Source organism: Ranitomeya variabilis, chromosome 2, assembly GCF_051348905.1.
Source record: "Ranitomeya variabilis isolate aRanVar5 chromosome 2, aRanVar5.hap1, whole genome shotgun sequence".
Lineage (NCBI taxonomy): Eukaryota > Metazoa > Chordata > Amphibia > Anura > Dendrobatidae > Ranitomeya > Ranitomeya variabilis.
Genome location: NC_135233.1, coordinates 921,410,414 through 921,427,027, shown reverse-complemented (window position 1 = coordinate 921,427,027; position 16,614 = coordinate 921,410,414). Strand labels below are relative to the sequence as shown.

Below are 16,614 nucleotides of genomic sequence, written 5' to 3'. Positions count from 1 at the left end.
TTCTCAGTAGACACCGCCAAATGGTGCACAGGTTTGCGCTCCCGCAGACGCCTATCGATCTGGATAGCCATTGTCATGGACTCATTCAGACCCGCAGGCACAGGGAACCCCACCATAACATCCTTAATGGCATCAGAGAGACCCTCTCTGAAATTCGCCGCCAGGGCGCACTCATTCCACTGAATAAGCACAGCCCATTTACGGAATTTCTGGCAGTATATTTCAGCTTCGTCTTGCCCCTGAGATAGGGACATCAAGGCCTTTTCCGCCTGAAGTTCTAACTGAGGTTCCTCATAAAGCAACCCCAAGGCCAGAAAAAACGCATCCACATTGAGCAACGCAGGATCCCCTGGAGCCAATGCAAAAGCCCAATACTGAGGGTCGCCCCGGAGCAAGGAAATCACAATCCTGACCTGCTGAGCAGGATCTCCAGCAGAGCGAGATTTCAGGGACAAAAACAACTTGCAATTATTTTTGAAATTTTGAAAGCAAGATCTATTCCCCGAGAAAAATTCAGGCAAAGGAATTCTAGGTTCAGATATAGGAACATGAACAACAAAATCTTGTAAATTTTGAACTTTCGTGGTGAGATTATTCAAACCTGCAGCTAAACACTGAATATCCATTTTAAACAGGTGAACACAGAGCCATTCCAGGATTAGAAGGAGAGAGAGAGAGAAAGGCTGCAAAATAGGCAGACTTGCAAGAGATTCAATTACAAGCACACTCAGAACTGAAGGAAAAAAAAAAAAAAAAAAACTTCAGCAGACTTCTCTTTTCTCTCCTTTCTCTGTCAATTAATTTAACCCTTTGTGGCCGGTCAAACTGTTATGGTTCTCAATGGCAAGAGAACATAGCCCAGCAAACATAAGAACTAGCTCTTGGAAGGATGGAAACTAAACTGACCATGAACTAAACCTGCCGCACAACTAACAGTAGCCGGGTAGCGTAGCCTGCGTTTTATCCCTAGACGCCCAGCGCCGGCCGGAGGACTAACTAATCCTGGCAGAGGAAAATATAGTCCTGGCTCACCTCTAGAGAAATTTCCCCGAAAGGCAGACAGAGGCCCCCACAAATATTGGCGGTGATTTTAGATGAAATGACAAACGTAGTAAGAAAATAGGTTTAGCAAAATTGAGGTCCGCTTACTAGATAGCAGGAAGACAGAAAGGAAACTTTCATGGTCAGCTGAAAACCCTATCAAAACACCATCCTGAAATTACTTTAAGACTCTAGTATTAACTCATACCATCAGAGTGGCAATTTCAGATCACAAGAGCTTTCCAGACACAGAAACGAAACTACAGCTGTGAACTGGAACAAAATGCAAAAACAAACAAGGACTAAAGTCCAACTTAGCTGGGAGTTGTCTAGCAGCAGGAACATGCACAGAAAGGCTTCTGATTACAATGTTGACCGGCATGGAAGTGACAGAGGAGCAAGGCTAAATAGCGACTCCCACATCCTGATGGAAACAGGTGAACAGAGAGGATGATGCACACCAGTTCAATTCCACCAGTGGCCACCGGGGGAGCCCAAAATCCAATTTCACAACAGTACCCCCCCCTCAAGGAGGGGGCACCGAACCCTCACCAGAACCACCAGGGCGATCAGGATGAGCCCTATGAAAGGCACGGACCAAATCGGAGGCATGAACATCAGAGGCAGTCACCCAAGAATTATCCTCCTGACCGTATCCCTTCCATTTGACCAGATACTGGAGTTTCCGTCTGGAAACACGGAAGTCCAAGATTTTTTCCACAACGTACTCCAACTCGCCCTCAACCAACACCGGAGCAGGAGGCTCAACGGAAGGCACAACCGGTACCTCATACCTGCGCAATAATGACCGATGAAAAACATTATGAATAGAAAAAGATGCAGGGAGGTCCAAACGGAAGGACACAGGGTTAAGAATCTCCAATATCTTGTACGGGCCGATGAACCGAGGCTTAAACTTGGGAGAAGAAACCCTCATAGGGACGAAACGAGAAGACAACCACACCAAGTCCCCAACACAAAGCCGAGGACCAACCCGACGCCGGCGGTTGGCAAAAAGCTGAGTCTTCTCCTGGGACAACTTCAAATTGTCCACTACCTGCCCCCAAATCTGATGCAACCTCTCCACCACAGCATCCACTCCAGGACAATCCGAAGATTCCACCTGACCAGAAGAAAATCGAGGATGAAACCCCGAATTACAGAAAAAGGGAGACACCAAGGTGGCAGAGCTGGCCCGATTATTGAGGGCAAACTCCGCTAAAGGCAAAAAAGCAACCCAATCATCCTGATCTGCAGACACAAAACACCTCAAATATGTCTCCAAGGTCTGATTCGTCCGCTCGGTCTGGCCATTAGTCTGAGGATGGAAAGCAGACGAGAAAGACAAATCTATGCCCATCCTAGCACAGAATGCTCGCCAAAATCTAGACACGAATTGGGTACCTCTGTCAGAAACGATATTCTCCGGAATACCATGCAAATGGACCACATTTTGAAAAAACAGAGGAACCAACTCGGAAGAAGAAGGCAACTTAGGCAGGGGAACCAAATGGACCATCTTAGAGAAACGATCACACACCACCCAGATGACAGACATCTTCTGAGAAACAGGAAGATCCGAAATAAAATCCATCGAGATGTGCGTCCAGGGCCTCTTCGGGATAGGCAAGGGCAACAACAATCCACTAGCCCGAGAACAACAAGGCTTAGCCCGAGCACAAACGTCACAAGACTGCACGAAGCCTCGCACATCTCGAGACAGGGAAGGCCACCAGAAGGACCTTGCCACCAAATCCCTGGTACCAAAGATTCCAGGATGACCTGCCAACGCAGAAGAATGAACCTCAGAAATGACTTTACTGGTCCAATCATCAGGAACAAACAGTCTACCAGGTGGGCAACGATCAGGTCTATCCGCCTGAAACTCCTGCAAGGCCCGCCGCAGGTCTGGAGAAACGGCAGACAATATCACTCCATCCTTAAGGATACCTGTAGGTTCAGAATTACCAGGGGAGTCAGGCTCAAAACTCCTAGAAAGGGCATCCGCCTTAACATTCTTAGAACCCGGCAGGTAGGACACCACAAAATTAAACCGAGAGAAAAACAACGACCAGCGCGCCTGTCTAGGATTCAGGCGTCTGGCGGACTCAAGATAAATTAGATTTTTGTGGTCAGTCAATACCACCACCTGATGTCTAGCCCCCTCAAGCCAATGACGCCACTCCTCAAAAGCCCACTTCATGGCCAAAAGCTCCCGATTCCCAACATCATAATTCCGCTCGGCGGGCGAAAATTTACGCGAGAAAAAAGCACAAGGTCTCATCACGGAGCAATCGGAACTTCTCTGCGACAAAACCGCCCCAGCTCCGATTTCAGAAGCGTCGACCTCAACCTGAAAAGGAAGAGCAACATCAGGCTGACGCAACACAGGGGCGGAAGAAAAGCGGCGCTTAAGCTCCCGAAAGGCCTCCACAGCAGCAGGGGACCAATCAGCAACATCAGCACCCTTCTTAGTCAAATCAGTCAATGGTTTAACAACATCAGAAAAACCAGCAATAAATCGACGATAAAAGTTAGCAAAGCCCAAAAATTTCTGAAGACTCTTAAGAGAAGAGGGTTGCGTCCAATCACAAATAGCCTGAACCTTGACAGGATCCATCTCGATGGAAGAGGGGGAAAAAATATATCCCAAAAAGGAAATCTTTTGAACCCCAAAAACGCACTTAGAACCCTTCACACACAAGGAATTAGACCGCAAAACCTGAAAAACCCTCCTGACCTGCTGGACATGAGAGTCCCAGTCATCCGAAAAAATCAAAATATCATCCAGATACACAATCATAAATTTATCCAAATAATCACGGAAAATGTCATGCATAAAGGACTGAAAGACTGAAGGGGCATTTGAAAGACCAAAAGGCATCACCAAATACTCAAAGTGGCCCTCGGGCGTATTAAATGCGGTTTTCCACTCATCCCCCTGCTTAATTCGCACCAAATTATACGCCCCACGGAGATCTATCTTAGAGAACCACTTGGCCCCCTTTATGCGAGCAAACAAATCAGTCAGCAGTGGCAACGGATATTGATATTTAACCGTGATTTTATTCAAAAGCCGATAATCAATGCACGGCCTCAAAGAGCCATCTTTCTTAGCCACAAAGAAAAAACCGGCTCCTAAGGGAGATGACGAAGGACGAATATGTCCCTTTTCCAAGGACTCCTTTATATATTCTCGCATAGCCGCATGTTCAGGCACAGACAGATTAAATAAACGACCCTTAGGGTATTTACTACCCGGAATCAAATCTATGGCACAATCACACTCCCGGTGCGGAGGTAATGAACCAAGCTTAGGTTCTTCAAAAACGTCACGATATTCAGTCAAGAATTCAGGAATCTCAGAGGGAATAGATGATGAAATGGAAACCACAGGTACGTCCCCATGCGTCCCCTTACATCCCCAGCTTAACACAGACATAGCTTTCCAGTCAAGGACTGGGTTATGAGATTGCAGCCATGGCAATCCAAGCACCAACACATCATGTAGGTTATACAGCACAAGAAAGCGAATAATCTCCTGGTGATCCGGATTAATCCGCATAGTTACTTGTGTCCAGTATTGTGGTTTATTGCTAGCCAATGGGGTGGAGTCAATCCCCTTCAGGGGTATAGGAGTTTCAAGAGGCTCCAAATCATACCCACAGCGTTTGGCAAAGGACCAATCCATAAGACTCAAAGCGGCGCCAGAGTCGACATAGGCATCCGCGGTAATAGATGATAAAGAACAAATCAGGGTCACAGATAGAATAAACTTAGACTGTAAAGTGCCAATTGAAACAGACTTATCAAGCTTCTTAGTACGCTTAGAGCATGCTGATATAACATGAGTTGAATCACCGCAATAGAAGCACAACCCATTTTTTCGTCTAAAATTCTGCCGTTCACTTCTGGACAGAATTCTATCACATTGCATATTCTCTGGCGTCTTCTCAGTAGACACCGCCAAATGGTGCACAGGTTTGCGCTCCCGCAGACGCCTATCGATCTGGATAGCCATTGTCATGGACTCATTCAGACCCGCAGGCACAGGGAACCCCACCATAACATCCTTAATGGCATCAGAGAGACCCTCTCTGAAATTCGCCGCCAGGGCGCACTCATTCCACTGAATAAGCACAGCCCATTTACGGAATTTCTGGCAGTATATTTCAGCTTCGTCTTGCCCCTGAGATAGGGACATCAAGGCCTTTTCCGCCTGAAGTTCTAACTGAGGTTCCTCATAAAGCAACCCCAAGGCCAGAAAAAACGCATCCACATTGAGCAACGCAGGATCCCCTGGAGCCAATGCAAAAGCCCAATCCTGAGGGTCGCCCCGGAGCAAGGAAATCACAATCCTGACCTGCTGAGCAGGATCTCCAGCAGAGCGAGATTTCAGGGACAAAAACAACTTGCAATTATTTTTGAAATTTTGAAAGCAAGATCTATTCCCCGAGAAAAATTCAGGCAAAGGAATTCTAGGTTCAGATATAGGAACATGAACAACAAAATCTTGTAAATTTTGAACTTTCGTGGTGAGATTATTCAAACCTGCAGCTAAACACTGAATATCCATTTTAAACAGGTGAACACAGAGCCATTCCAGGATTAGAAGGAGAGAGAGAGAGAAAGGCTGCAAAATAGGCAGACTTGCAAGAGATTCAATTACAAGCACACTCAGAACTGAAGGAAAAAAAAAAAAAAAAAAACTTCAGCAGACTTCTCTTTTCTCTCCTTTCTCTGTCAATTAATTTAACCCTTTGTGGCCGGTCAAACTGTTATGGTTCTCAATGGCAAGAGAACATAGCCCAGCAAACATAAGAACTAGCTCTTGGAAGGATGGAAACTAAACTGACCATGAACTAAACCTGCCGCACAACTAACAGTAGCCGGGTAGCGTAGCCTGCGTTTTATCCCTAGACGCCCAGCGCCGGCCGGAGGACTAACTAATCCTGGCAGAGGAAAATATAGTCCTGGCTCACCTCTAGAGAAATTTCCCCGAAAGGCAGACAGAGGCCCCCACAAATATTGGCGGTGATTTTAGATGAAATGACAAACGTAGTAAGAAAATAGGTTTAGCAAAATTGAGGTCCGCTTACTAGATAGCAGGAAGACAGAAAGGAAACTTTCATGGTCAGCTGAAAACCCTATCAAAACACCATCCTGAAATTACTTTAAGACTCTAGTATTAACTCATAACATCAGAGTGGCAATTTCAGATCACAAGAGCTTTCCAGACACAGAAACGAAACTACAGCTGTGAACTGGAACAAAATGCAAAAACAAACAAGGACTAAAGTCCAACTTAGCTGGGAGTTGTCTAGCAGCAGGAACATGCACAGAAAGGCTTCTGATTACAATGTTGACCGGCATGGAAGTGACAGAGGAGCAAGGCTAAATAGCGACTCCCACATCCTGATGGAAACAGGTGAACAGAGAGGATGATGCACACCAGTTCAATTCCACCAGTGGCCACCGGGGGAGCCCAAAATCCAATTTCACAACAGGATGCATGACATTAGCAGTCAAAAAATGCCACAATGGTATCCTAAATTTGGTGCAATTCACTAGTCTTGTTAGACATGTTTGCTTTCTGAAGTAGAAAAATGTCCATCTCACCATAATGGACATCCTTCGTTGTTCAGAACACAGGAAATGCTGTGTCAAGTCATTGAGCAATCAGAAACAAGAGAAGTCCAGCTCAACGAAAACGAACTTGTGAACAAACTTCTTACTTTATTCTGCAAAAGTGCTCAGTAGGGGGTAAAACAACATCAGTGTAGACAGTTACATGATATGCGACATCGATTCTTTTCAGGTGTGAGTAATGGTGTGTAGCCACCTGAAACACATTAATGTCGCATATCATGTAACTGTCTATGCTGATGTTGTTTTACCCTCTGCTGACCACTTTTGGTGAATAAAGAAAAAAGTTTGTTTGCAAGTCAGTTGAGCTGGACTTCTCTTGTTTCTGATGTCTGCTTTCTACTTGATAGAGTACATCAAGTACTCTAGAGTAGTGGTCCACAACCTTTCTGACCTTGAAAGCCACATTCAGCTCTGAGAGAGTGTCAAGAGACACATCCAGCTCCTGCTACCATCACAGTGGTGACACACAGAGCCCCCCTTACCGGTATAATGACAGCCAAAGCTTTTCCACAGAAATCGCTACAAGGCGGTATAGCAAAATTCAGGGGTTACCCCTTACCCATCTACAACAAGCACTCCTATCACACTGTCCCATCCTGCTTCAATCACTTCTTTTAACTGGCAGTATTATCCTTTGTTCATCTTACCAGACTTAAATTATCTCTGTGTGCTAGACCTGGTAGTCATGCACCAAGCTGGCAGACAGCCATGAGCCACCTATCATGGGCCCATGAGCCAAAGATTGGAGACCCCTGCTCTAGGGTATTGATCCAGGGAGCTAGTCTGATTAGAATATGTGAAGTCAGGCAGGAATTTTTCCCCCTAATATGGAGCTATTAATTTCTGCCCTATCTGGTTTTTGCCTTCCTTGGATCAACATGTAAGGTTATAGGTTCAACTTGATGAACTTATGTTTACCTTCAACCTTAAAAATTATGAAACTATGGATATTTTGTATTGCATTTTGCACAGATCTTATTTTACTTGTAATTTTTTTTTTAAATTACCAAGGTTGATGTAAACATATTAAGAACACTGAATAAATTTCTCCCCTCTATATAAAGTATGATATTTCCCACAGCCATGTATGGCACTTTTGGGCATAAGGCAATAGAAATGCTATTGTTACCAAAAAATATTGTAGAAGTGCTTGAGGAGACAACGTGATGAATTTAGACCAGCACTCCCCGCCCCTTGTTATCACTTTCATAGTATGGCAGTGGTTAATTATTCAACTTGTATGTGAGTGAATTTTATTTTTATCATTGCATAAACCTTGCGATACAATTCCTTTAATTATACTACAATAATTATTTCTCCAGAAGGGAGTATTTATTTCAGTATGTAAAAATTTGAGATATATAATTTATCCTATATTAGTTTTACGATCTTTATTGTAAAGTAAGCCCTTCTTAGACTTTTGTTTATAATTATTTCCTTGTGTAGAGTTACACAGGTACATTACTTCACTTAAAATTACCATATGCAAGCTTACATGTAAAAGCGAGATACTGTAAACATGAGGTGTAATGAGCCTGTAATCATTAAATAAGGGATTATAATAGTAAGCACTTACTCCATTGGGAAACCAATCTCTGGTAAATATAGGCCACGTTTTCCAGATTTCCAAATCATGCTTATATTGTCTGCGAACATGTTCGCCTAATCCATAAATATTGCTGCTAGGCAGTTTAATGGATAATTGTAAGAACTGGTCAGCATAAATGAGTGGCCCTATAGTAGTATCAAATCTGGAAGAGCAATAAATATGTTATTCCATTTGCATTAAAAGTATGGGATGATACCATAAGTACATGAACTGTAGTATTTGATACTGGAAGAAAAACATTTATACATATTTAAAGGGGTTATCCCATCATAGACTACTCCTCATATAAGAAAGCTGCTTTGAAGAAACCAATCCACAGTAGGGGAAGTTTACTTTTACATGGCTGCCGATTAGATGAGAGTCTTCTTTTGTAATAATCTCAGTGCACAGAACGAAGCAACCAAAGCATCAGACGCTTCAAGTTACTAAGGACTAGAGATAAGACAAAATTAGAATTTGCCTGTTTGTTCTTTTTTCCTCGTTGTCTCTCTAGACCCCAGAGGAAAATTAATGTAATATATAACAAATAATAAAAATCGATTTACTCACATAGTCTCTTACTTCTTCAGCCATCCATTTCTTACTGTCACCAGTCTAGTCCTCATCACATCTTCTGATTTAGGTCAGCAGCAGTGAAATCCCCAGGGTTTGCTAGCCCAGGAGAGTTCTATGCATGCAGCCACAAAGATTGTGGCATGCTCAGTGATGTTTCATGTCTTGCCCTTTGCGGGTACATGTGCTGGATTCTCCTTTGCCTAACAAACCCAGAAGGAGGCTACTGATTCCAATCTAAAGTATTGGGGAAGACAGGATGGTTGGTGGTGAGGAGCAAAGGAGACTGAGAGGGGAGTGTAAGATTTTTTTTGCTCTTTCACATTTTGATAGCAGCCGGCAGCCTCTAATTGTTAAATCCATGTGGAAGTCAATTACAAGAAATCCGCATTTTGATATATGTGGATTTTTGTCAAATTGGAGTATTGATAAATTCCACACAAATTTATTTGCTCATCCCTGCTAAAGACACTTCTCCATAATGTTTATAGGTCTTTTTAGAGTATGTGACAATGGGCATCATGTTTTTAAATCCTAAAAATCACAAATATAATATTTAAATGTATTTATTGCATTTCTGAATTTCTGAGATTCCAAATACAATACCACAAATTGAAAGGTGTTGTCCACTACTGAAATAACCACTTCTGGATCACTATATTGCCCCCCATGTAAAACAATAATGACTATACTCACCTCCGATACCAGCGCTGTTCCAGCAACAATGCCACCTTTTCTCCCAGGGCTTACGTGACATTGACTGCTGGGCTTGCATGACATAACAATCAGTGACTGCTTCACTCACATTTCATTCAAACAAAACTGACACTAAGAAGAATTGAGATTTGCTTCTGCTCTCTGACTTCCTCTCGATGTCAGTTATGTCAAAGGAAATTGAGATTGAAGCAGCTACTGATTGGTCACAAGGCTCCTGTGACGTGAGCATTGGAAGATCTGGTGCCAACATTGCTAGAATGGCACCTGCTCCGAAGGTGAGAATAGCTGCTGTTATTTTCTATGGATCAAATATGGTGCATTCTGTAATGCTGTAGATAAGCCCCCGATGTATTCTGAAAGATGAGAAAAAGAGGTTAGATTATACTCAACCTGGGGTGGTCCCGGTCCGGTTCTGGTCCGATGGGCATCGTGGTCCTGTCCCGGGCCTCACATCTTCTTACGATGACGTCCTCTTCTTGTATTCATGCTGCGACTCCGGTGCAGGCGTACTTTGTGTGCCCTGTTGAGGGCAGAGCAAAGTACTGCAGTGCGCAGGCACCGGGAAAGGTCAGAGAGGCCCAGCACCTGTGCACTGCAGTACTTTTCTCTGCCCTCAACAGGGCAGACAAAGTACGCCTGCGCCGGAGCTGCAGCATGAATACAAGAAGAGGACGTCATCGTAAGAAGATGGGAGGCCCCGGAGCAGACCGCGATGCCCATCGGACCAGAACCGGACCGGGACCGCCCCTGAGTGAGTATAATATAACCTCTTTTTCACATCTTTCAGGATACATCGGGGGCTGATCTACAGCATTACAGAATGCTGTAGATAAGCCCCTGATGCTGGTGGGCTTAGCTCACCTTTGATTTTGGGGGTGACATGTTCCCTTTAAGAATCAGTTGTGTTATGATCCTTAGTGGCTGAGGATCACAGAACGAACTAGCTAAGTAACTGAACATAGAACGAGCTCTAGGGAGGTGGTAACTGGACTGACCGCAAAACCTGATCCTAACCAAACACCCTGAAGGTAGCCGGTGAACGTGCCTAAATTCCTGGATGTCTCGACGCAGCCTGAGAAACTTGCTACCCCTATAGAGAAAGTAAGACCTCACTTGCCTCAGAGAAATGACCCCAAAGATATAGGAAGCCCCCAACAAATATTAACGGTGAGGTAAGGGGAAAATACAAAACGTACAAATGAAAACAGATTCAGCAAATGAGGCCCACTAATACTAGATAGCAGAAGAGAGGCAGGGAACTGTGCGGTCAGTAAAAAACCCTATACAAAATATCAACACCGAGAATTCAAGAACCCCCACACCAACTAACGGTGTGAGGGGAGAAACTCAGCCCCCCAGAGCTACCAGCAAGCAAGGAAATCACATATTAGCAAGCTGGACAAGGACAAGTAAATAACCAAGAAACATATTGAACACTGATGAGCAAAAGATAACCAAACAGAAAACTTAGCTTGTCTTGAAGAGACTGATAGTGAAGGAATTCAGGAGATCAAAATAGCACTGAATACATTGACAGCAGGCAAACACTGAAAGTCCAGGTGAGCTAAATAGGAAACCAACTAACAGATAACGAGACAGCTGATCCTGCCTCAGACCTGCCGAATGACACAAAGAGCCACCAGAGGGAGCCCAAAGACAGCACTCACACAGTACCACTTGTGACCACAAGAGGGAGCCCAAAAACAGAGTTCACAACAGTACCCCCCCTTGAGGAGGGGTCACCGAACCCTCATCAAAACCCCCAGGGCGATCAGGATGAGCCACATGGAAGGCATGAACCAAATCGGCCGCATGAACATCAGAGGCGACAACCCAGGAATTATCCTCCTGACCATAGCCCTTCCACTTAACCAAATACTGAAGCCTCCGTCTAGAAATACGAGAATCCAAGACCTTCTCCACCACGTACTCCAATTCGCCCTCAACCAGCACCGGGGCAGGGGGCTCAACAGAAGGAACCACAGGCACCACATACCTCCGCAACAAAGACCTATGGAACACGTTATGAATGGCAAACGACGCTGGGAGGTCCAAACGAAATTACACCGGGTTAAGGATTTCCAAAATCTTATAAGGACCGATGAAGCGAGGCTTGAATTTAGGAGAGGAGACCTTCATAGGAACATACCGAGAAGACAGCCATACCAAATCCCCAACACGAAGTCGGGGACCCACACCGCGACAGCGGTTGGCAAAGCGCTGAGCCTTCTCCTGTGACAACTTCAAATTGTCCACCACATGGTTCCAAATCTGCTGCAACCTATCCACCACAGAATCCACCCCAGGACAGTCAGAAGGCTCAACCTGACCCGAGGAAAAACGAGGATGAAAACCAGAATTGCAGAAAAAAGGCGAAACCAAAGTAGCAGAACTAGCCCGATTATTAAGGGCAAACTCGGCCAATGGCAAAAAAGTCACCCAATCATCCTGATCAGCAGAAACAAAACATCTTAAATAAGTTTCCAAGGTCTGATTAGTTCGCTTGGTTTGGCCATTCGTCTGAGGATGGAAGGCCGACGAAAAAGACAAATCAATGCCCATCTTAGCACAAAAGATCCGCCAAAATCTGGACACAAACTGGGATCCTCTGTCAGACACAATATTTTCAGGGATGCCGTGCAAGCGAACCACATTCTGAAGAAATAGAGGAACCAAATCGGAGGAGGAAGGCAACTTAGGCAAGGGCACCAAATGGACCATTTTGGAAAAACGATCACACACCACCCAGATGACAGACATTCTCTGAGAGACTGGAAGATCCAAAATAAAATCCATGGAAATGTGCGTCCAAGGCCTATTTGGGACAGGCAAAGGCAAAAGCAAACCGCTGGCACGAGAACAGCAAGGCTTAGCCCGAGCACAAATCCCACAGGACTGCACAAAGGAACGCACATCCCGCGACAAGGAAGGCCACCAAAAGGACCTAGCCACCAAATCTCTGGTACCAAAAATCCCAGGATGGCCTGCCAACACCGAAGAATGAACCTCGGAAATAACTCTGCTGGTCCATCTATCTGGGACAAACAGTCTCTCTGGTGGGCAACGGTCAGGTCTATCCGCCTGAAATTTCTGCAGCACTCGTCGCAAATCTGGGGAAATGGCAGACAAAATCACTCCCTCTCTGAGGATACCAGCCGGCTCTGAAACTCCCGGAGAGTCAGGCACAAAACTCCTAGAAAGAGCATCAGCCTTCACGTTCTTCAAACCAGGCAGGTACGAAACCACGAAATCGAAACGGGAGAAAAACAATGACCAACGAGCCTGTCTAGGATTCAGCCGCTTGGCAGACTCGAGATAAATCAGATTTTTGTGATCAGTCAAGACCACCACACTATGCCTAGCTCCCTCGAGCCAATGTCGCCACTCCTCAAATGCCCACTTCATAGCCAACAACTCCCGATTACCAACATCATAATTCCGCTCGGCAGGCAAAAACTTTCTTGAAAAGAAAGCACAAGGTTTCATCATCGAGCAATCAGAGCTTCTCTGCGACAAAACAGCCCCTGCTCCAATCTCAGAAGCATCAACCTCGACCTGAAAAGGAAGAGAGACATCAGGCTGACACAAAACTGGAGCCGAAGAAAACCGGCGCTTCAGCTCCCGAAAGGCTTCCACGGCTGCAGGAGACCAATTAGTCACATCAAAACCCTTCTTGGTCAAATCCGTCAAGGGTTTAACCACGCCAGAAAAATTAGCAATGAAGCAACGGTAGAAATTAGCAAAACCCAAGAACTTCTGAAGACTCTTAACAGATGTAGGCTGAGTCCAGTCATGAATAGCCTGGACCTTGACTGGGTCCATCTCAATAGTAGAAGGAGAAAAAATAAAACCCAAAAAGGAAACCTTCTGTACTCCGAAGAGACATTTTGAGCCCTTCACAAATAAGGCATTAGCACGCAGGACCTGAAATACCATCCTGACCTGCTTCACATGGGACTCCCAGTCCTCAGAAAAGACCAAAATGTCATCCAGATACACAATCATAAATTTATCCAGATATTCTCGGAAGATGTCATGCATGAAGGACTGGAACACAGAAGGAGCATTAGAGAGTCCAAAAGGCATCACCAAGTACTCAAAATGGCCTTCGGGCGTATTAAATGCTGTTTTCCATTCATCCCCCTGCTTAATACGCACAAGGTTATACGCACCACAAAGATCTATCTTGGTGAACCAACTGGACCCCTTAATCCGAGCAAACAGATCAGATAATAATGGCAAAGGATACTGAAATTTGACCGTGATTTTATTTAGAAGACGATAATCTATACAAGGTCTCAGAGAACCATCCTTTTTGGCCACAAAAAAAGAATCCTGCACCAAGAGGGGAGGAGGACGGGTGAATATGTCCCTTCTCTAAAGACTCCTTTATATAACTCCGCATCGCGGCATGTTCTGGTACAGACAAATTAAAAAGTCGTCCCTTAGGGAACTTACTACCAGGAATCAAATATATAGCACAATCACAATCCCTGTGAGGAGGCAGGGCACCGGATCTGGGCTCATCAAATACATCCTGGTAGTCTGACAAAAACTCAGGGACCTCAGAAGGAGTGGAAGAAGCAATTGACACCAAAGGAGCATCGCCATGAATCCCCTGGCAACCCCAACTTGAAACAGACATAGCTTTCCAATCCAGAACTGGATTATGGGCCTGCAGCCATGGCAGACCCAAAACGACAACATCATGCAAATTATTCAGCACAAGAAAGCGAATCACCTCCTGATGTACAGGAGTCATGCACATGGTCACTTGAGTCCAATACTGAGGCTTATTCTCAGCCAATGGTGTAGCATCAATTCCCCTCAGTGGAATAGGGAATTCTAAAGGCTCCAGAACAAAACCACAGCGCCTGGCAAATGACAAATCCATCAGGTTCAGGGCAGCACCTGAATCCACAAAAGCCATAACCGAGTAGGATGACAAAGAACAAATTAAAGTAACAGACAAAATGAATTTAGGCTGTATAGTACCAACGGTGACAGATTTAGCGATTTTTTTTACACGCTTAGAGCATGCTGAGATAACATGAGTTGAATCACCACAGTAAAAGCAAAACCCATTTTGACGTCTATGATTTTGCCGCTCAATTCTGGTCAGAATTCGGTCACATTGCATAGACTCAAGTCTCTGTTCAGAAAACACCGCCAGATGGTGCGCAGATTTGCGCTCCCGCAAACGCCGATCAATCTGAATGGCCAAAGCCATTGAGTCATTCAGACTTGCAGGCGTGGGGAACCCCACCATAACTTTCTTAATGGCTTCAGAAAGACCTTCTCTGAAATTTGCAGCCAGGGCACACTCATTCCATTGAGTAAGCACTGACCATTTCCGAAATTTTTGACAATACACCTCAGCTTCATCCTGGCCCTGAGAGAGCCAGCAAGGCCTTTTCTGCCTGGTTCTCAAGATTAGGTTCCTCATAAAGCAAACCAAGCGCCAGGAAAAACGCATCCACATTCAGCAATGCAGGATCTCCTGGTGCCAGGGAGAAAGCCCAATCTTGAGGGTCACCACGTAACAGGGAGATAACAATTCTAACTTGCTGAGCGGAATCACCAGAGGAACGAGGTCTCAAAGAAAGAAATAATTTACAATTATTCTTAAAATTCAGAAACCTAGATCTATCTCCAGAAAACAACTCAGGAATAGGTACTTTTGGCTCAGACATAGGACTGTGAACAACAAAATCCTGAATGCTTTGCACCCTTGCAGCAAGATGATCCACACTAGAAGTCAGACTCTGAATATCCATGTCTGCAGCTGAACTCAAAGCCACCCAGAGATTAAGGGGATGAGAGAAGCTGGACAGACTGCAGCAAAGGGAGAGGAAAAAAAAATTGTACTCAGGACTTCTCTTATCCCACTTCTGCGATGCATTAAACACTTTTTGGCCTGCTGTATTGTTATGATCCTTAGTGGCTGAGGATCACAGAACGAACTAGCTAAGTAACTGAACATAGAACGAGCTCTAGGGAGGTGGTAACTGGACTGACCGCAAAACCTGATCCTAACCAAACACCCTGAAGGTAGCCGGTGAACGTGCCTAAATTCCTGGATGTCTCGACGCAGCCTGAGAAACTTGCTACCCCTATAGAGAAAGTAAGACCTCACTTGCCTCAGAGAAATGACCCCAAAGATATAGGAAGCCCCCAACAAATATTAACGGTGAGGTAAGGGGAAAATACAAAACGTAGAAATGAAAACAGATTCAGCAAATGAGGCCCACTAATACTAGATAGCAGAAGACAGGCAGGGAACTGTGCGGTCAGTAAAAAACCCTATACAAAATATCCACGCCGAGAATTCAAGAACCCCCACACCAACTAACGGTGTGAGGGGAGAAACTCAGCCCCCCAGAGCTACCAGCAAGCAAGGAAATCACATATTAGCAAGCTGGACAAGGACAAGTAAATAACCAAGAAACATATTGAACACTGATGAGCAAAAGATAACCAAACAGAAAACTTAGCTTCTCTTGAAGAGACTGATAGCGAAGGAATTCAGGAGAGATTAAAATAGCACTGAATACATCGACAGCAGGCAAACACTGAAAGTCCAGGTGAGCTAAATAGGAAACCAGCTAACAGATAACAAGACAGCTGATCCTGCCTCAGACCTGCAGAATGACACAAAGAACCACCAGAGGGAGCCCAAAGACAGCACTCACACAGTACCACTTGTGACCACAAGAGGGAGCCCAAAAACAGAGTTCACAACACAGTTGTTCGAGTAGTGGACAAACACCTTTAACATTATACATGTTTACTTTATAATAGCTTTTCAGTAGCCTATCCTCCCAACAGCTGAATATAACAACTACTGTAAATCCAGATGTGGTTTCAGAGTAACTGGTTAGGTTAAAGGCTTTGAAATGCTATCTGTAAAGTTAAAGTGACTGATTATCAACATTATAAAATTACAAAGGAAAATCAGTACAAAAATCATGGGAAGTTTGTATCAGCAATTATCAAGTTGTTAGCAAAAACTCTCCTATTCAGCTTATTCCAGGCAGCATAGTTTA

At 44.6% G+C, this 16,614-nt stretch overlaps 1 protein-coding gene across 1 annotated transcript in view; it reads right to left on the bottom strand.

The window, feature by feature from the left end:
- SI (sucrase-isomaltase) overlaps positions 1-16,614 on the bottom strand; it is a 349,991-nt gene that overhangs the window by 280,735 nt on the left and 52,642 nt on the right. The window contains exon 7 of the mRNA XM_077290631.1: positions 8,267-8,441. Coding sequence (XP_077146746.1) covers positions 8,267-8,441 — 175 coding nt within the window. The remainder of the gene's footprint in view (positions 1-8,266; positions 8,442-16,614) is intronic.